We start from the raw sequence: 20,625 nt of genomic DNA on the forward strand, positions 1-20,625 counted from the left end.
TTTTTCACAGATTTATCTCAATTGATTCAATTAAGGAATCGAACCAGCACTAAGAACTTCAGTTAAGAGAGCTCATGTCCTTTTTTTCCCCAATGGCCATCAAGCCAGAGTGATATCATGAGCCTCATTTCTTCTTGCATGTTTATCAAGCTAGAGTGATGTCATGGCATAAGCATGGACATTGGAATTATTGCAGACCTGGACTGAACACAGCTCTGAAATTCACTAGCAGAGTGACCTTGTATGAGTTACTTCAACTTTCTAAGCCTGTTCCTGTCAGCTGAAAGTAATAAGTACTTTTTAGGTTGTTGGGATGATTAAAGATGATTTATCTAAAGTGCTTAGAACAATTCTTCTTATATGCTTTGTTACAAAATTGAATCTAATGTTCTGTCTGGAATGGCATCAATAAGTTTTTCTGCCATGTTTCCAAATATGAAGTGGTCAGACTTGACCAGGCATGTTCTCATAATGATTTCGGAGGAGCAAGCAAAAGTGCACAAGCCCAAAAGGCCTCTTGAGAACTCCTTTCAGACCTGGTTCATCATCACCTTTGCCTTGTTCTTTTGGTCAAAGTAGGTCACACGGCTCCCCTTCCTTCTCCCTGCATCCCCTGGTGTCAAGATAGGGAGAAATAGATGCCACCTTGTGCCTGAGGGACCTCTAGCTATATTCAGAGAATCATTTTGTACTTAGGACATTTTTTTTTAATCAGTCCACCAAATTGTTATTCCCAAGGAATTGTCATAGAAATATGAAGTAAGGGGCACCTCAGTGGCTTAGTTAAGTATCTGCCTTCGGCTCACGTCGTGATCCCAGGGTCATGGAATCGAGCCTCACATCAGACTCCCTGCTCAGTGGGGAGTCTCTTTCTCCCTCTCCCTCTGCCCTTCCCCTCACTTATATGTGAGTTCACTCTCTCTGAAATAAATAAAATCTTAAAAAAGAAAGAAAAATATGAAATGGTCATAACCATTTTCTGGCTCATACTTGTTTTCCTTTTTGCTTTAGCATGCTTTCATTCATCCAGCATTCACCCAGGGGTTTGACCATAAGGTATATGCTCAGAGCATATGTGTGTCTTTGTACCTTGCGGCAGAGCAGCTCCCATAGGGTATGCTTAGTTGGGCAGATGAGGAATGGGTTTTCCTGCTGTACTAAGATGAAGCAGACACAAAGTATAGTGTGATCCTCTTCTTCCATATTTCTCTTGACAAACATAACAATGTGGGCTTAGAGGAAGAGCAGGCCTTGATAAACTGAGCCATTCAGGATGCCACAGACATCTTGTTTCCTGTTGACTGCCTCTGCGTGTCTGTTTACTCCCTCCTTGGGGTTTTAATGTTGGAAACTTTTATGCCCAGCAGCATGCATTTGGATGCCAGCAGATCTTCACCAGCATGACGTGCAGGCGCCTGCTTCACAGCTTGTAAATAGTAGTGTCTACGCATCTGGATGGTGCGCCTTTCTAAATAGTTCCGTCAGATGCCTGGGGAGTCCAGGCCATATCATTGGCATGGGATTGGGACCTTTTGTGCATGAATGTCCCTAGAGACAGGGAAGAGCTGATTCTGAGTCTCAGGGAAACCAGTGGCATGACCTATCATGGGAAAACACAAAGTGATATTTGTGTAGTTGCAGCAAAGTGGGTTTGAATAAAGGGACCATCCCTGTGACTCTCCTAATTTGGTATATTTATCTTTCCATGCTTCTTTTTTCCTATATTTTCTCATTTCTTATTCCTATGCTTGCCTTTTTTTTTTTTTTTTTTTTTTTTTTTTTTTTTTTTACTGGTGCCTTCTAATACTTCCCCTTGCCTTCAGCTGTCTTTGAGGTCACTAATCTTAACAGCTCCCAGTGCCTGCAACTCAACTCGAGTCAGCTGGACTCCATAGATCACCTGTGTCTGCTGTACTTCATTGATGCTTCCCTAGATCAGGTTTGGGAATCCAGCAGGAGAGCATATCACTGACATTCAAGAGATAAGAAGATATACTTTCCTGAACACATAGTATGTGGCAGGGTCTCTTAAACTGTTTTGGATAAACCATTTTTAATCTCCACAAATGACAAGATAGGTTTTAGTGTATTGAGGGACATGTTTAGAAAGGTTCAGTGACCTGCCCAAGGTCACAATGCTAGTGAATGCCAGAGCTAGCTTTCGGCCTAGGTCTGCATGACTCCAAATGCCAAGCTTGTTTCATTACATCACTCTCTGTGTCAATCGGAAAAGAAAAATCGAGGATCAGAAATGTGAGCTGTCTTGCTAAGAATTATAGTGCTAGAATGTCTCTGCATATTTGGCTCAGTATAAGAGAAATCTAATTGGAGAAAAGGCTGTTGTAGTTCTAACCTGGGAATGTCAAGAGCACAGCTGGGACTTGAATCATCTTTCTGACACTCAAGGATATAGGAGCTGTGATATATGATGACGGACCAGACAGTTCTTCATTCGTTCAACAAATAATTATTGAGTGCCTGCTATGTGCCGAGTACTATTCTAAAGTTTGGGATTCTTCACAAAATAAGAAAGATCTCTGCTCTTTGTGGAGATGGCAGGCCAGTGGGAAGAGACAGATGAGGATCATAATAGACAAAATGAGTGAACTGTGTAGTGTGGTGGAGGATACTTGCTCTTGAGAACGAAACATTGAAGCGAGATAATGAGTATCAGAAGTGCCAGAGAGAGGAGGGTTGCATTTTTAAATAAGGAGATCTGGGCAGGATTTAGGAGGTAGAACTTGAGCAATGGTTTGAAAGAAATGAAGGGTCAGTGCCTGGGAGAGGAGCCTCCCTGGCAAGATATGAAGTGGGTATAGTTGGCATTCATGAGCAAAAGCAAGAAGACTGATGTAGTAAGAACAGTAAGTATTAGGGAAAGGTGGTGATGGTGGCCATCAGAGATACTGGGTCACCAGATTGAGGCTTTGTAAGCCATTTCAAAGATTTAAAATAAGGGGGAAAAAACTAATGCATCTGTTAGGTGCATTAGGTACCTAGATGAAGTGGACTAGGTGTGGCACGATAGTGTTTTTGATCGGGGTTATAGCAATGTTGGTGATGAAAAGAGATTGGAGTCTGGACATATTTAAAGGTAGACCCGTGGGGGCAGCCCCGGTGGCCCAGCGGTTTAGCGCTGCCTTCAGCCCAGGGCATGACCCTGGAGACTCCGGATCAAGTCCCACATTGGGTTCCCTGCATGGAGCCTGCTTCTCCCTCTGCCTGTGTCTCTGCCTCTCTCTCTCTCTCTCTCTGTGTGTGTGTGTGTGTGTGGTGTGACTATCATAAATAATAAATAAATGAATAAATAAATAAAATAAAATAAAAATTAAAAGAGAGAGAGGAATATATGTTGAATTTAGGATTTGGGGCTTCAGTAGCACAAAGTATGGAGTTTACCTTATTAGATGAAGTGAGAAAGGCAGTTTTGAGGGGAAGGACGGGTCAGTTTTGGACCTGAATTGAAATGTTCATTGAATTTGAAATATTTATTAGATCTGCAAATGGAACTGTGAAATCAGTTGTATGTGATTCTTTAGTTTGGGAAGAATGGGCTGGAGATATAATTTCTGATTTATCAACAAATACCATGGTTTAAAACAAAAAAACTATGAGACCCAATGGAGAGCACCAGTACAATGTGTGAAATGGAAATCAGTGCATAGAGTGGTGAGATTTGTTTTGCATTGCTCCAAAGGGCAAGACTCAGAATCCATGAGAAATAGAGGATAGAAGTCTGACTTTGGCTTCAATACAAAAAACTATTTTAAGCCCTTAGAGCTTATTAGCAATGGAATAGCCCATTTCACAAGATTTTTTTTTTTTTTTTGAGATTTTATTTCTTTTTTGAGAGAGTGAGCAAGCCAGGGGAAGAACAGAGGGGGAAGGAGAAGCAGACTCCCCACTGAGCAGGTAGCCCCATGTGGGGCTTGATCCCAAGGCCCTGGGATCATGGCCTGAGCCACAGGCAGACTCTTAACCAACTGGGCCACGCAGGTACCCCAATGGGATGCATTCTTTGATGCTACAAATTTTCAGGGAGAGTCTTGAACCTAGATCATTGTTTTTCCAAATTTTGTACAGCTCTAAAGAAAAGTAATTATCTTCAATCACTATTGGTCTTTATCCAGGTAGCTTACACACAAACATACCTTGATATATTTATTGTAGTCCCAGCTTAGTAACCACCATTTAGATGTCTTAAAATGGATTGGATTTTTACCTTGGGTTTAAACTTGAACCTACTGACTATTTAGAGTCCTCTAGAGACTGGTTCTGAGCATTTAGGAATGAAAAAGGCCATCACTAAAATTCAGGATAAAATTAAGGAAAAAATTAGGTCAAGTTTTTTTAAAAATTTCAATGATGTACGCTAATAATGTCTTAGAAGAGTGGTTATCAAACTTTTAATCCCAGGACCCTATTATGCTCTTAAAAACTTTTGAGTACCTGAAAAAGCTGATATTTACATGGATGGTACAAATATGGGAGAGTAACCAATACACTGGTTAATAAGGATTCCAGATGATGGGGCGCCTGGGTGGCTCAATCAGTGTAGCATCTGCCTTTGGCTTATGATCCCAGAGATGTGGAGTTGAATCCCACATCAGGCTCCCTGCTCCACAGGAAGTCTGCTTCTCCCTCTCCTTCTGCCCCTCTCTGCTGCTTGTGCTTGCTCACTCACTTGCTCTCAAATGAATAAAATCTTCAATTTTTTTTTTTTTTTAAAAAGGATTCCACATGATGTATTGAAACCTGAAAAATAAAGTTGAAGTTCTTAAAATTTTACTTTCAGGAAAAGAGAACCCCTACTTTGACACAAGTTCCTTTGAAGAAGACTCAAAATTATAGATTTCCTCTAAGTTCAGTGTAAGCCAATGAAATGACTTTGGAAAAAAAAAAAAGAAGAAGAAAGAAGATAGGTAGATAGGTTTGGGTTTCAATAACATATTTCCTTTTGTAGTCAGTCCATTTAAGATCCTTCTTAAGGCAATACTAACAAGCTACCATGCCCCGTAGAGGAGAATGAAAATTTAAAGGTCTAAAAGAGATGTATGTGAAGAACAGTTGAAGAAACTCATAATGTCACACTGTTTATTTGGAAAAATTCATAAAGTTGCTTCCCCATTGCTGTTGCACTGCTTAGAAGAGATGAACACCGGAATGAGGACATATGGACTGACTGAGGTGATATTAAAGCAATGGTCAATTAAAGACCAAAAAATGTGAAATATCACTACATATATTTATCTTTCATTTATCTGAGAGGAGATTTTGCTTTTATCTGTTAACTTGCTAGCAGTGAGATATCTTCTCTTGGAGGGTATAAAGTTTAAGAAGCTTCCTTCATCTTAGTTTCGTTTAAACCCAAGAATGACTGAGTGGAGCTCAGAAGCTATCCTGGGAACAGAATAGGAGAGAGAATCATTAAAACTTTCTAAGTACCTCCTTAACTCCTGAAGGAGTTAAGGCAGCAGAAGATGGCATTATTACTACTAGAAAATCAATGAATTCCAAGTCAAGGATTCTGTGAACTAGCCCATCCTTCCATTTTTTTTTGGGGGGGTGGGGGGGAGGCGAATGAGCTTCAAAAGCTGTGCCTGGAGACATAAATACCTTGTTGTATGTATGTTTTTCCTTTTCTTCAATCTCTTTTCCCCATCTTGAGTAAGATTACACAGTGGTTAAACCAATGGAAAAGAAGACCGGATTCTAAATGGAGAACATTGCACGATTGTAAGGGAACTTGCAAACACCTGTTTATAATGAGAGGCTGCAAATGTGTTTACCACTTCCTGGTATTTGGGCACAAAGCTCAGTTTGACTTGCCAGTGGGTATAAATGATCTATGAGTTCTCTACTTTTCCCCAGTTAGCCCACTGGGCCTCATGTAAGCTTACCTACTTGAGTTTATACAGCCAGTGGGAGTGTAAAATTGCAGTGTTCTCTTATAAATCAAAACCTAGTATATTAAAGAGATTTTATGTTGCAAAACAGGTAAGGGATAATCGAATGACAAGATAAAATTTAACTTGAAAAGCATTTTGTAACATGTTCTTTCAATATCAAATTTCCTTAAAGCATTTAATTATTTTATAACTTAGAAAAGCTTAAAGTTTACCTCCAAGAACTCAAAACTTAAGGGTTCTCTCCATGTAAATACAAATTAAAAATTACTGTAAAACAGGGCTGAAACTGTTGAATAACAGTAAGAAATCATGTGCCCCAAAAAAGTAATTTGCAAACAAACTTTCCCTCAGGGATGCATCTTCCACCCCAAATGAGATCTCCTTGTAAAATAGACCCTAAAAGCTCCTGAAGTGCATTTTCAGCTTGTCTATAGAAAGGCCAGGACCAATTCAGAGAGGAAATGCCTGGGATTCTGTTTGGTGTCACAATGCATGGGGTTAAGATAACAAACTGCCTCTGGCTTCTTTCAGGGCAACAAAACAAACTCAAATTGTCTCCAGGGCTATAAATCCAGTGAATGGTATGGTAGACCTGAGCCAGGAGAAAGGGAACTGGGGCAAATGTTTTTTTAATGTTTGCCTTTGGGCAGGATGGGTTTTTTGTTTGTTTGTTTTTTGTTTTTTTGTTTTTTACTAGTTTACTATGTCTAATAAATATGAAATACTCTTTGTTTTTGAACTGTTTTGGTCTTGGCTCCCACTGGGAAACACAACATATCAGAATATTTTTGGCTAGAGTCGCATACAAAGAGAGCTGTGAGTAGAGCAGAGGAAAGGTGGGTGGTTGAAATAACATTGTGGAGCTATTAAGTTTGACGATGCTGCACCTCCCGGTGGGACAACCATACATGGATTGACATGAGTTTAGCATATGCTCCTCGTTGTTCCAAATTGCACATGGAGGTTTAAACTCTTTAAAAGGATCAGGTTATGGCATTCATGCCCCAGATTTAGTTGCTGTTGGAGATAGGGCAATCATGATAGGACAAGTGGCTGAGGTTCACCTAGGTGCTACGCAAAGAGCAGCTCAAGCAGAAAAAATAAAGTCAGCTCTGAGAATCCATAAGCAGCAGCAGACTGGGGCAAGTGGAGTCATTATGCCTCTTAACAAGTTGATGTGTAGCAAACTAATAATTTCATAATAAAGCCAAGGCTAAGAATCAGCTAATAAATGGGGCCAGTACTTTTATCACTCTCTGATTAAGAAGAGACAAGCAGTGCTTAATGATAGGACTCTTCATCCCTCCCCCATTTTATTTATGCCAGTTTACGTGGAGGCAGATCCCTGTAGGTTCCTGCAGTCTTAAAAATCTATGCCTAAGGCTTTGAATTAATTGCTGTCCAAACAAGTGTTACCAAATTACTTCTTAGTAAGAGTATACTCTGAAGGAAAAACAAAGCACCTCCTTGAGTATTGGCCTCAGAACACCTGAATTTATGACAAAGGGAAAATCTGAGACAAAAGCAAACATGGTGGGCTGATAAGGCGCCTCCTGAATCAACTTGGCAGGAATGGGTTAATCTCTACCTGAAGCTCTTTTGAGGGGCTTTGACTTGATGCTGAGAGCCCTCTGTTTCCTAGGAAGGGAGCAAGTTAAAGATGGTCTTTCAGAAAGTTCAGTATATTAATATACAAGCAACTTCATTCGCCTGTCTTTCCCTTCCTAATTTACAGCCATCTATGACTGGTTTATAGGGGTTTTCAAAAGATGTGATTAGCTTTCCTTGCAGGAAACTTGTAAAGGGTTTCAGGGTAATGATGTGTCAGCTACGAACTCATTCAGCTAATCTGAAGAAAAGTTTTAAGAGCAGGAAGGAGGCAGATTCAGAGGTGCTGACTTGTGAAACACGACAGTGAGTGCATTTCTAGCTTAAAAGAGCCAAAATTCAAGTTCCTAATCATGTAAAGGAAAGGAGGTAACGATGAGCAGAAAGGGAAGAAACTGAACAACAAAACATTCACTTATTTGCGCCATCCACACCAGAGGTCCTCCTTGCTCATCCAAATTAGGAAAGTGATGCGGTTGCATACAGAGCTTGCAGGGAACATGGCTAGCAGCCCGTGACTCGGGGATGGGAGGTGGAAGGAAGAGGCTGACAATGTTTGACTAGGAGCCACGTGAGCACAATACAGTGGGTAGAGAGCAGCAAAGAGCTACCCTTGAAATTCACCGCTGGGTTAATTTCATTAATACATTCACTTACTCCTTGCGGCTATGTAGCACCTATTAGAGACAAGGCATTCTGAGACCACAGTTAAAACAGATCTGTCCTCAGCAGCATATAACTAAGTGTTCCAGTTATTACTGGTGTTGCAGAACAAATTATCCTGAACTTAGTGGTGAAAGACAGCAATCTGTGATGCTCATGGGTTACATGAGTCAGGAATTCACTTAGGGCACAGTAAGGATGGCTTGTCTCTGCATCGTGATGTCTGGGAGCCTCAGTTGGAAGACTCAAAGACTGGTGGCTGGAATCATCTGCAACTTGTCTACTCATTTGTTTGATGGTTGGTGGTGGCTGTCAGCTGAAACATCAATTGGGGAATTGGCCAGAATTTCTACATTTGTCTTTTCATGTGATCTCAGCTTTCTCATAGCATATAGTTGGGTTCCAAAGCTGAGTGCCTAAGAGGATGAGCTAGGCAGAAGCTGTATCTTTGTGACCTTGCCTCAGAAGTCACATAGATATCATCAATTCCACTACATTCCATTGGTCAGGACCATCACCAACCTTGCTGAAATTCAAGGAGAGGGAACATCAACCCCAAATATCAGTGTAGGAATGCCAATGAATGAATTTTCAAAGAATGAAAAGCAGCTCTATGTGTATGGATGTGTATATATGTACATGTATGTGTGTATATATATATATATACGTGTATAAAATCACAGAGTGAAAAAAATTATCACAGCATAAAGTAAAATTATTGTGATGATATTGTAAGCCATGGTCCAAAGAATTGTACAAATGGAAATATACTAACAAAGCAAAGAACCACCTGAGCACTATGTTTCACAAATGTAAATTGTGCATGTCATGTCTATTATTATTTTACCATCTCTCCTACTGTTCCCTTCATTTTTTTTAAATTGACCATTCTTACAAACAGAGGGTTGCGGAAGGGGAGGAGGATGGGGGGGTGAGGTGAGTGGATGACTAAGGAGAGCACTTGATGGGATGAGCACTGAGTGTTATACTATATGTTGGCAAGTTGAATTTAAATTAAAAAATCTAATAAAAATAAATTGATCGTTTTTGAACAAATTTGTTTTTAAAATGAACTAGATATTACTAAAAATTTTATTTTTTACCATAATTTATTTACTGTAAAACAAAATTAACCTTAAATATAACTAATATAAAATTGAACAGTTGCTTTCTGATGAAGATGACTAATATAAAATTGAACAGTTGCTTTCTGATGAAGATCGTAAGACTGAAGCAAGCCCTCATTGTCAAAAATGTTAGCAGGTGTTTGAAAGATATTAAATCACAGTCATACAAAATTGGGGCTGTCTTCTTCCCTTAACCTGAAAGACTGAAAGAGAAGTAAAAGCAAATGATTTTTAATGAGAAGGTCAGTGATATTTAAGGCCAGGTCTATGTGCCAGCCAACATCCTTTAAAGAATTTTTGATATTATAATCCTATTATGTTGACAAACACTGACCTGGAATGATAAAAAAAAATTATAAATAAGCTTTCATCTTGCGTCAGCCAAGTTGCTGGGATCCATGAGGAAGACCAGCATCTGGCACAGAGCTGATGCATGTTAATTAATGAATGAATTTGTAACCTGCCATCTGTCAAAGGCTGGGTCCTCTGCACCTCTGTTTTGTTTTGTTTCATAAACCTCTCCTGAAAGATCTAGTAAGCAATAAAAGGCCTTGATGAGTTGGCTTCTACATCAGGTTTAGCCACCCCGTTATCTGATTACCATTCTCCACGGGCTGATGGAATTGACTTTTTTGCTTCCCCACTATGGCATAAATAATTCCTAGACTTTACAGGACCACTCCCAGGCCATCTTACACTCTTTAGTATGTAGGTATCTAAATCCAACAACATGCATTCCTAAAATAATTATTAGCACCTGTCAGGGCTGCTGTTGCACTAGACCCTAGAGGTCTCAGAGGAGGAGAAATGGACACTATCTTACAGTACAGAGAATGGCCACTGGGGGGCAGCTATTTCACCCCTAAAATTTAATTAATTGCTTAGCAACAGCATTGTCTTGTTGTTGAAGTATTTGTCAGAAAACACTACTTCCTGGGGATTTTTTGCTGGTAGAGATGATAACTTGAGAAAAAGTATAATTTTTATGGTCTTTTCCACCTAGACCTTTTTTTCTGGTTTTCAGGGATATGGAGAAGGTCTGTAGAGGTTAGGAGAAAAACAGCCAGATCCTTATCTTCAAGGATTCCAGCTGGTAGCCTTGACCACACACAGTAGGACTTCTAACAGTAGTACCTTTCCAGACGTGGTGCTGGCATTCACAGACCTTTTCCTTCTTCATTTATAGTCGGCTACGGTGAAGCTGTCAAAACCAGTGGCTCTGTGGACTCAGCAGGATGTCTGCAAGTGGTTGAAGAAACATTGTCCGAATCAGTATCAGATCTACAGTGAGTCATTCAAACAGCATGACATTACTGGTAAAGTATGCGGTATCCAAAATATTTTCTTCCCTCTTCCTCTCCCCATCACGGTGGCCTTTCCCATACCCTTACAATGAAATGCCTCTCCTTGCTGAAATTTTCTGGCATGGGTTTACTTTAAAAGGGGAGGATGGATTGCAGATCCGTGCAAGCTATGCTGCTTAATAAGCATAAGCAGCTACAGAGAAGCATAGATTCTGACTGTCCAGGACACATATGTGGAAATCAGGGTAAGGGGTTGGGGAACTCTAGAGAAAATGAGTGTGTACCAATCCTAGAGGAAAAAAAGAAAAAGTCATTCAAATTAGCTGGGTTACAGGATCAGTATTAAATGTTCTAAGTAGGAAAGATTTCAAAATAGGAAAATTCTGAAATAAATATAATACTTACTGTCCCTGAGATGAATATCTTCAAAACAAAAATTAAGATTCCATTTAGATCCAAAGGGCTTTGAATATTATATGTAGAGATCAAGAAGCCCTTAGAAACTATGGGCACCTGGTGGCTCAGTGGTTGAGCATCTGCCTTTGGCTCAGGCCATGATCCCAGGGTCCTGGGATCGAGTCCCACATCAGGCTCTGCACAGGGAGTCTGCTTCCTCCTCTGCTTATGTCTTTCCCTCACCTCTCTCTGTATTTCTCATGAGTAAATAAAATCTTGAAAGAAAGAAAGAAAGAAAGAAAGAAAGAAAGAAAGAAAGAAAGAAAGAAAGGAAAGAAAGAAAGGAAAGAAAAGAAAGAAAACGACACTATAATGAACTGCAGAAGCCCTTAGGATCATGTCTCTCCATTGAGAACAGAGCAGGCGAGCAGGAGCATTGGGGCCACCATGGAAGCCCATCCAAGTCAGGGACGTTTTCCCCAGATCTCACCTGTGCTCCTGCCCTGAGGGTCTGCATGGATATGGGTAGCATCCTCCCTCCACTTTTGCAAGCACCATAATGAAAAATCCGACTAAAGAACATGCTCTGTGCACCAAAACTGTGCTTTAGAGGAAAAACATACTGAGAAGTCCTGATTCTAGTCCAGATTTTTTTCTAAGAAAAAACTATTACTCTTAGTGGGCAAGTGACTTGCTCTTGAGTAGCCCAGCACTGTGGATGCCAAGCCTCTTTCCAAAATGGGTGGTTTTCATAGTGTGTTCCTTGGAGCCCTTGGGTACGCTAAAGATTGCCAGAGAGACGGGATATGCTTTGGGTTGAGATGGTGTGTCAACTAAAGCAGCTCCCTTTATGCCTGTTTGACATATTTGAATTGTACAAAAAAAAAAAAAAATCTTTGGAAAGAAAGGATTCTAATTCAAAAGAACAGTGAGCTAATTTTATCGTAGATTCCCTGCTGACAAAATTGGTAGTGTTTTAATATGTAAGGAATACACTCAACTGTTGCTCAAGATGAGTTAACAGAGCATGAAATCCTCATAACTTAAGTCTTAAAATTGTCCTGAACACACTTTGCTTCCCCTACACCAACTAAAATAATGGCTTTTTAGATGAAATTCCTAAAATTGTGAAGGCAGTGTCAGAACTTAGTTTAGATTCCAAGTGTTTAATTTCTTTTCTTAGTCCCTCCCTAAAGAATATAAGAAAATCCCATACAGGGTATGTTATTCCACCCCTAAAAGCAATCAATCAGTTAGTCACCATTTGGCTGATTATGGTCGCCTTCATCTGATAATGTGTACTTAATGTTTCTTAATGCCTGTGTGATAGAATAATGGCAAAAGCTTTTTTGTGATCTTATTTGAAAGTAGTGTTCTCTTTATTATGAACGGGAATTGTGAGATGCCCTTGAGGGAAGGGTAGGTATTTATCCTGGTTTGTAGAGGATGAGTATGACATCCCGTAGAAATAAAGGTCTTATGCTGCAGTGCTCGGAGTCCATGGTACCACTTCCCAAGGCTTTCTGCTAAGTGATATAAAGAAAGAGGCTGTGGACCTGAGATATGTGTTTTGAACAGCCGTCATATTGCTTTTGATGGCCCATTTGGTCTCCAAGTACCACCACAGATATAGGTACATCACAACCTTCTTGGAATCTTGGGCAAGCTGCTTCAGCTGAATAAGTTACCCAATCTCACTGCTCATCTCCAAAACAAAGATAATAATAGTACCTGTCCCCAAGAGTTGTTGTGAAGATTACAATGAAATAATATTAAGTGACCCACTAATTTGACCATTTATTGACACCTTCTACATGCTAGTATTTTGCTATTATTCATGTCAAGACTCATCTGATGGTGTCTGAAAACACTATTCATTCTAAGAGGGCAGCCTGCTTTCAGGAAAGAAAAGAAAGCAGAATAGTATTGGGGGTTTAGGGAACAGAGAGGAGGATTTCACGTTAACATTTGACCTACATCTTTGTCATTCAGCTATCTGAGGCCTTGGAAAACCACTCTCTTCCCCTGTCCTCTGGCCCCTGCCTCTCCAAGGGTGAAGGTGAAATACCCAGGTGATCACAAGTGCCAAGTGGCCAGAGAATAGAACTCCAGCCTGCAGTTACCAGCTGCAAGATGCTGGAAGCTGTGAGGGTCTGTACCCTTGGAGGCTAGGCTGTGAAAAACAGGGCAAAGAGGCTTGTGAAAAATTAAGATCTGTGGTGACAGAGCAAACTTCACCCACCCCTGGAAAAGAGTGGAGGGCTGAGGGTGGTGACAAGGGCCAGGCTGAAGCCCAGAGCTGTAGCTTCATGGTGTGATTTTGTGAAGGTTGCTAGTGCCCTTCAGCTTTCTTTATTTGCAGAAAGGATATGGTACCTGCCTCATAGCGTTGCTGTGAAAGCAGTTCATGGTCCTAGGAAGCATGAAGATCTCCTAAGTGCTATTCTGATCTCTAGGAAAACAAACAACACATATAAACAGTGTTGAATTCATCTATCTTTATTATCCTGAAAATTGGGAAATGAGCATCCAGGTGGAGTGGAGGAGTAGAGGTAGTCTGGGCTGGTAAATAGCCTGTGCTTATCTGCAAGGTTGCAAAAAAGATGTTGATGAGTCTCTTACTTTATGCTTAGATTCTCTTGAGTGTTGCTGTTCATTTATTTTTCTCAGAGCGTGAACCTCCAATATCGTGCTCATCAGGCAAGTGTGTTTGTTATACCATTGTAACCTATAAACAATCCCTTAATTTAGAGGCAGATGGTACAGTGATGGCAAATAAAAAGAACATATATTAAATGGAAAGAGAGGGGAAAAGGGCTTTCACAGACCTGAGTTGTCCTCGCTTGTCCTCCACCCCCAACCTTTGACAAGTAATAGCTGTACCACATCACACAAGTTAGTTTTTCATTAGTGAAATGAGAATAATTATTTTAAAGGGTGGTGTTGGGAGAGTAAATGGAAGGATGCATGTGAAGGGCCTAGCTTAATTCCTGATACATAGTAGAGATTTATCCATTTAGTGAGTATTTATGGAGTATTACCCTGTACCGGGGGAATACAGCAATAAATATGATGGTCAGCGATCTGTGCATGGAAAAAATGATGCTTCTGTGAAAAGCTATGCATCATCAATAGCACACCATTTGGGGCTATCTAATTCCACGGGACTGTTTTTACAACTCTGTGAGTTGTAGATAACTGATAGCAATACAAAATAATCCTTGTTGTAGGTGTGTAAATTCTGTCCCCCAGAGGTTCAATTCACTTTTCTTGCCATTGTGGAAAGGGTGAATTTTGCCTGCCATTTATATATTCATTTTACTCTCTGATCTATTGGCTGTTTCTTTTTTGGATTCTCCTTTGTAATGTCCTGGTTTTACTTCGTCTTGGTTTCTTCTTATAATGAGTTAAAAAAAAAAAAAAACTTAAATGTATTCATTTTTCTATCTGATGAGTCCAGATTTTAACCTTTTTTTTGAAAATTTTCCTGCTTTAACATCAGTAGCTTAATTTTTTTTATGTTTTAGCCAGCAAATCCACTATATTAACCTTTTTTATGCCTCCTTTTGAAGGACATTAAATTCTACACAAACATTCCCATTTTCTCCAAAGTCAAAGAAAACTTAAAATATGTTTCAATATATGAGCATTCAAAACCTTTTGCAAATTTCCTATTAGAATTTCTGAGACTTTCATTGTGTCCAGAAGGCACCTGCTATTTTGTGGCAGATGTGTTTAATCAGAAGAGAAGCTACTAGTGTTACCTTCCTGCAGAAGCTCTCTTAAAAGGCATAGGATGGTGAGAACACCTGAGAGGCATTAGGATAGATAGATTTAAATCATCAGATTAGGCTTGAAGGAAAGAAATTTGTCTATTTTCCTGTGCTTGCAAGATTCTCTCTCCAGCTTTCTGAGGCCGGCTTGGAATGTTGATGAGGAAGCTCTACTGGGGCCAGGTGTAAGCTCACAGGCAACTTTCAGATTCTCTTTTATGCACAGTTAAGAATATTTTCAGGTTTGAGGCGATTTCAGCCCCTGGCTGTGCCTTGTGTTGTTCCTATGGCTGCTATGCTAAAGTGAGTTTACCTCCTTCAGCATTGAGTTCTCCATCTGGAAAGGGTTCTTACCCTGCCAACTTGAAAGACTTATTTTTATGGGTGAAGCACTCAGAGTTCCCCAGAATATAAAATATTTTTAAAAGCCATTTTGAACATGTAAAAGGTTTCCATGTAGTCTTATTTGTGGCCCAGCAATGGGAATTCTTTAGATGTCCAGATGTCTGCAGGAATAAATACTTATCATATGAATATCCCCTGCAAATGGTCGGTATTGATTTGTAGTATTTCCCAGTGGACTCCTGCAAAATAAATGAGTATTTCTGGTTCTTTTTGTGCTCCAACCACCCTCCGTACCTCATTCCCTTTTTTAAAATATTCTACTGAGATGTAGCACCCTGGGATTTGTCAGTTCTGCTTATGCAATTGAATAAAGTGGAAACCTCTATCGGACCTCTGGATTGTGGTTCTGTGTGTTTGCTAACAGTATTCCCTTCTGTGCTGCTTTCTCTGAGCTCTTCTACCTCTTTACCCTTCTGCTGTTGTCTTCCTTGTCTATAATAAAGACATAATAAGTTAACATAAGTTACCCATAGAGACCAGTGGGGTGTGTGGTCAACAAGTATCAAAAGAAGTGGAATAGTTACTTTATGTCATCTACTTGTGAGTATACTACTTATTAGAATCCAGTGTAGCCAAGTAAAACTTGAGCATATGTAAGTACCACAGCACTTCATCTCTACATTTTCTTTTCATTATTGGTTTCCTTCTGAATAACGTGTTTTCCTTTTCTATGTCTTTGTGTTTTGTGTTTTGTTACATTTCTCTTTTGTATAAAGTGCTCTACATTTTTTATTAAACCTCAAGCCATATGTATCTGCATAGTAAAGTTTCTGACATCATCAGGGCCTATTTCCCAGAAGTTAATTTTCCAATAACAGCATTTATTGTTTTTTAACACCTTTGAATAAAAAGCTTACTAATATCACCTTTACACTCCCCAACTTTCTTAAACCAGGGGTGCTCCATTCAATTGTCTTGATGACTCAGGATAATAGACTTCTAAACGTCAGAAAGGGCTGCAGATGTCATCCTAGGTTTGATGAGGTCAATTAAAAAAAAAAAAAACTGCTTTGAATGAAAAGTATAAATGGAGATCAGACTGTCAGCTTCATTTCTTTTTAGAGATTGTCATTTAGGTCTTCAGACAAATTGTTACCCAGGGTAGGCCCTGTTGTAGGATTTGTCACATTAATAGGCGAAAAATTTAAGTATTAGAAAGTTTTGCTGTAGTTTAACTGAAACCCACCCACAGATCCTGTTTAGGTTCCCAACTGAGAGACCTTTGCCTCAAAAAGCCCTTGATGCTGCCCCCAGGGCAGATTGTTGCTGCCAGCTCCAATCCTTTCCTTCATCCCAGTGGACTGTTGGTGGGTTGCTGAATACGTGTAGCAACTAGATGTCTCATACATTGTTATTGGGTATAATGTGATGCCACCTGATTCAAAAACTGTAAAGTTTTTATGTGGTTAATCACACAATTATTAAATGATCCTGCAGTTCTGCTCTGGGGTATTTACACAAGGGAATTGGAAACATATATTCATAAAAATTCCCATCCACTAGTATCCAAAGGAGTGTTACTCAGGCAACAATTCTAAACAATCCTTAGGTCCCTCCAGAGTAGCATGGATAAACAAACTGTGCTATATTCCTACCAAAAGCACTATTCAACAATAAAAAGGAACCAACTACTGACACATGCAACAGGAAAGAATCTCAAGTTGTGCTGAGTGAAAAGTCAGGGTATATACAGTGTGATTCAGTCGTATGGAAATTCTTTTTTTTTTAATTCAGTTAGCCAACATAAACTACATACTTCGTTTCAGATGTAGTGTGCAATGATTTATCAGTTGCATATAACACTCCGTGCTCATCCCATCATGTGCTCTCCTTAATGCCTGTCACCCAATTACTCTATCCCCCCACCCGCCTCCCCTCCAGCAACCCTCAGTTTGTTTCCTGTAGTTAAGGTTCTCTCATGGTTTTTCTCCCTCTCTGATGACTTCCCATTCAGTTTCCCCTCCCTTCCCCTATGATCCTCTGTGCTGTTTCTTATATTCCACATAGACTGATTGATAGTGATGGCAGTCAAATCAGTGGTTGCTTGAATTGAGATGTGGAGGGGAGATGGTAAAGAGGACCAAGGGAACTTTCTGTGGCAATGAAAATGGTTTATATCTTTGTCAGAAGTTATCTACTTGGCACCTCAAATGTGTGAAATGTGTTGTATGTAAATTATATCTCATAGTTGGTTTTTGGAGACTTGTGTGCTTTCCAAATTTTCTAAAATGGCAAAGTGTTTTTAAAAGGAAAAAATGAAAATGTCATCCTGTGTCTTTCCATACGGGGCTGTGTAGGATCATTTATACTCAGGATGATGGGGAGGGGCAACTAGGTGGCTCAGTCCGTTAAGCATCCGATTCTGTTTTGGCTCAGGTCACGATCGCAGGGTTGTGAGATGGAGGCTGACGTTAGGCTCTACACTCAGTGGGGGAGTCTGCTTGAGATTCGCCCTCCCCCAGCCCTGTGTATGCATATTCATACATACGCTCTCAAATATATAAATCTTTAAAAAAAAGAAAAAAGATGAAGATAGGTAGAGTGGTTTTATATTCAACTCTATTATAAATCTAATGTATGTAATCTAATATAGCATAACAAATAAATGTAACTAGAAGAAAATATATATGTTAAATATAAAGAAATTGAGTTTGAAAATCCACTTTATGCATTTTTCACTCAAAGAATAACCTGAAGATAGCAGAACATTCTTGTAATGAAAGGTATGGTTTTACCAATTGGTGAAAGATGACAACTGACAAAAAGAACAGCTTTCTTGTCTTACTGCGATTCTGCTTGTCTGAGCTACACTCATGCATCCAAGGCTTTTGGATTTCACAGATGAGTTAAATTTCAGAAGATATTTTTGCAATAGCATATAGTTGCCACCTTAGTATTTTACTCATTCATACTTTTAAATTAAAAATTACCCTCACCACATTTTATAAACCAAAGGAATCTTAACACACAAAATCTCATTTAAAAAATATAAATTTTACATTAAGAAAAATATTTCTCTCATTTTCATCACAGAACAGTGCCACTTTATAGGCTTGTGTAAGGAAACTACTGCTCTTAAGGGGACATTAATTGATATTCTAAATACAACATTGATTTAATATTACACTTGAAAAGATAAGGGAGTTTGTCACCAAATGAACTATTTGTTTCATACATCAAAGAACTAGAATGATTTTTTTTAACCAATTGTGTAGACTTAAATAATCAAGAATACTCTTACAAGGGTGAGGATTTTTACTTGCTACCTGATTCAGTTTTTTTTCTTGGATGATCTACCCCCACTCTTCACTGCTTTTATAGATTCTGTAGTTTGGGAAATAAGACTTGAAAGGTTTGCCTACATATCATGGCCTGGGAATGCAGGGCTGGGGTCAGGAGCTAGCTTTCTGCACCCTTACCCAGCACTCCCCTTGTCTGCCAGATATCCTTCTCTTTCTCCCAGTCAGCACCCATTAGCAGACCCAAACCAAAGGCTTCTGAGACCTTAGAAATGCCAGTGCCAGCCAGGTGTTCTTATCAAAGTTGTAACTAATGAGACAGTCCTGCTTTAGAAAACCCCTGAGATCTTTAATCATACCTGTTGTGTCTTGGAGGCTTTGTGTATGCATGAGGCTCATCTTGCAAGCTGCTACAGATAGGAGGAAGCATGGCTCAGAGTGTGGTGGGTACGTCCAGGTAAGCACAGTTGCTGAGCACTTCACGTCAGCAAGACCTAACACACAGGTTTGTTGGCAGGTGAGAGAAGTTAACATCTAGAAAATACTTAAAACAGTGTCTGACACATTGTAGGGGCTCAGTAACTGTTACTTCTCATTATCACATTACTGTGGGAGAATAGGAGACCATTCTTAGGAAGAGTCCAGCAGGTTGCCTCACAGATAGAAGTAGAACCAGACATGGACAAGGTATTCCCTTTTATTTTTTTAAAGCACACCACTCCACTTATTTTCCCACTCCAAATTCCAGAAGGCTTTATAGCCAGAAACTCAATCTCATTCTTTTTTTCAACCAGATCCAGTTTTTCCTCCTTTTTCCCCCTCCTAATTCCACCTAATTTCCTATGAGACTGTCACATGTAACCAAAAATCCAGCTTCTTTTGCTGCTCACTTTGAACACTGAACTTTTTGCTCTGTCAGAGAAACGAAGTTGATAAAACATGATCTTTTTGGATAAGTCCACTTTTTAGCCTCTGTGTCTATTTCATTACTTTTTTTATTGATGACTTTACCTCCGTCTTGTTTTTTACTTTTTTTTTTTTTAATGTAGTTTGGGAAAGTACTGAAGACAGATTGCAGAATTCGAGATCTTTTTCCCTTGGTTTTGCTCCCGATCCCTGTTTGAAAATGAACATACTGTGTACTCATCCTGTCAAGTCAAATTTCTTATCCTTCAGGGCTCCAGGGTGCTTGGACAGAACCTCTGTCATGACACTCAGTGGGGAGATTGGGTATCATGCCCTTTAGAGGCATTCTGCTCTGTGGAACAATGGCTCACTTCCTTCAGATGGCATCAGTTATGGTGATGTGGTGCCATATTTGTTAATGGAAGAAATGGGAGTCCACACACATGGGATTGGTTATATTTAAGATTCTGTGGCACTGTCTTGATGAAATACAATTGTCCTCAAGAGGTCTTGGCCAGGATCATTCTAGGCGATGGTGTTTGGACTCTCATCTTCCTCATTCAGAGTCTCATTAAATGTATTTTTCAATTTCCATCCTAAACTTGGGGTAATGTGACTGTTAAGTGTTTAATTGCTCTTGACACACTTCCTATCTCTGATAGTTGCAAAAGGTCAGAAAAAGCCTGGCCCGTGGAAACCCATGATAGAATCCCTTCTACTGATTATTCACTGTGTGTGGCCTTGGCAAAGTCTATTTCACCTCCCTGAGTCTCGGTTTCCCTTTCTCAAAAATAAAATGTATCTTACAAGGTTGCTACTAGTTATTATTATTGATCTGTGATTGTATGGACTCCATACATAGGTTTATAAGAAGCAAAGGGGAGTGTAGAAATCACTTTTCAAATGGGGAAGAATTATATGAATGCCATGTGTGTGTAGTTTTGTTTCATTGTTTAATATATGGTTGCAGAAAACTCATATTTTAAAAAAATATTTGAGTGTTTGCATGCTGAGCACCCCAGTAAGTACTGTGCATACGTTATTTAATTTTATTGCCACAATAACCCTATATGATACTATTATTATTTCCAATTTACAAATGGGGAAAGTGATTCTTATAAAACAAAAGTCTCTTGTTTATGGCCTTGAAACCTAAAAATGGCAAAGTCAGGGTTTTAACCCAGGGCCATCTGAATCCAAAGCTCGCATCCTGACCTCTGTGCAATGAAAGATAGCATCTTTTAAGTACAAGTGAGTGATGAAAAAGAAAATGCGGGTAAGCACCAAAGGAGACT

The 20,625-nt window shown here is 39.5% G+C and overlaps 1 protein-coding gene across 14 annotated transcripts in view; it reads left to right on the plus strand.

The window, feature by feature from the left end:
• The window catches only part of SAMD12 (sterile alpha motif domain containing 12), a 372,850-nt gene that overhangs the window by 150,358 nt on the left and 201,867 nt on the right, over nucleotides 1–20,625 (plus strand). For 8 of the 14 annotated variants that reach the window (XR_011996526.1, XR_011996528.1, XR_011996531.1 and 5 more), the window contains exon 3: nucleotides 10,494–10,623. Coding sequence is in view for 4 of the 14 variants with exons in the window: in XM_025993376.2 (XP_025849161.1) it covers nucleotides 10,494–10,623 (130 nt within the window). In the remaining 10 variants the exon portion in view is untranslated. The remainder of the gene's footprint in view (nucleotides 1–10,493; nucleotides 10,624–20,625) is intronic. The other 6 variants (XR_011996532.1, XR_011996534.1, XR_011996533.1 and 3 more) reach the window with 1 other exon arrangement.

Source organism: Vulpes vulpes, chromosome 13 (genome assembly GCF_048418805.1).
Source record: "Vulpes vulpes isolate BD-2025 chromosome 13, VulVul3, whole genome shotgun sequence".
NCBI lineage: Eukaryota > Metazoa > Chordata > Mammalia > Carnivora > Canidae > Vulpes > Vulpes vulpes.